Source organism: Arachis ipaensis, chromosome B09 (assembly GCF_000816755.2).
Source record: "Arachis ipaensis cultivar K30076 chromosome B09, Araip1.1, whole genome shotgun sequence".
In the NCBI taxonomy this organism is placed as follows: Eukaryota; Viridiplantae; Streptophyta; class Magnoliopsida; order Fabales; family Fabaceae; genus Arachis; species Arachis ipaensis.
In genome coordinates, this window is record NC_029793.2 from 1,584,849 (window position 1) to 1,586,321 (window position 1,473).

General features: G+C 32.6%; 1 protein-coding gene across 1 annotated transcript; it reads left to right on the top strand.

Annotated features, from left to right (window-relative positions):
- Positions 306-797, top strand: LOC110266239. The gene has a single exon (XM_021110491.1). It carries the CDS (start codon positions 321-323, stop codon positions 795-797), a length of 477 nt encoding a protein of 158 aa, XP_020966150.1. The 5' UTR covers positions 306-320.

Sequence of the window (1,473 nt, forward strand, 5' to 3'; positions counted from 1 at the left end):
TGTGTAATCAGCCAAGAATTGAACAACTCAATTAATTATAACTATTAATAATTAATTTTAAATTTTTTAAATTTAAAATTTAAATAATTAGAAACTGATTAATTAAACCTAATTAAAAACTATAAAAACCTTCTCCTTCTCTTCTATAGTAACCTGCACACTCCCAACAATAATACACATAAATTCTCTCTCTTAAAAAGTTCGCCGCCAAAGAAGTAAAACCTGAAAGCTGAGAAAAAAGAGGAAACTTTTTTATAAATCGGTTCTTCCAGTCAAAATTTGTACAACAGTGTTGTCTCATCGGACACCGTACCACTGAGATGGAGAAATCAAAGGCAAGGTCTGGCGGCGGCAGCGGCGGAGGAGGTGCTGTCAACGGTGGTGGTGGTGATCAGAATTTGAACGGTGTATTCAACCAAGATAGAGGTGTAAACACTGTTGTATCAATCCCTAACGGTAATTACAAGGTTCAGGTGGGTCAGATTCGAAATGGGTTTGATGGAAACGGTATCCAGGGTCAACAGATGGTGGTCAATACTGATGGGTATGTTGGGATTAATGCGGTAAGGAATGGGGAGAACTGTGGTGAGAATTATAAGAGGGAGACGAAGGATTTGGAGGAGCTTTTGTCAAAGTTGAACCCCATGGCTGAGGAGTTTGTGCCGCCGTCGCTCGCCAACAGTCACGGTTACTTGGCTGGTCCTGGTGGTGCTACTAGTTTTGGATTCGCCAACAATTTTGCGATGTTAATGGAGGTGGTGCAATTTTGCGAAAAGTACAATCTGATTCAGTTTTAGGAGTTGTTCAAGGAAGAAGGAGCGGTAGAGTACGGACTATTTTTGAGTAATTGCAAAATTATATAAAAAAACATCCATTTAATATAAAAAAAAAAACATCCTAATACTTAACAAAAGAAATGTCCAATTATAAGATTTAAAAAAAATCATATAATTTTTAAAAAAATAGAAATATCCATATCAGTAATACAAAAAAATTCAAAAAATATATTTAAAAACATCTATTTAGTATGAAAAAGAAATATCATAATATTTAGTAGAAAAAATATTTATGTATATCAACTTACTTTTGTTAAGATGGATTTCGAAATTGAATCTATTAAAAAGTTAACAGAAATTGGTTAGACCCTAATTAGTTCCTAACAGAACTCAGGTTGTGAAATGCACACGTGGTTGGTGATTTAAGTAATAATAAGATAGTATATATGCATAGCTACTTAGATAAGCTAGGTTGATTCGCATCATGCATTTTTCAGACAAATATAGGGCAGCTTATTCTCACGTATTAATTAGTTTGGTTTGCTCTATTGTGTTAATAAAAACAATTAATGAAGCATATATTCCTTGACACAGATTATACTTTTTTCCATGAATATGAAGTTAGATAATAATAATAATAATAATTAATTAATAGTGAAATCTAATGTCTTTGTATATGACTTTTACTTAATTTTTT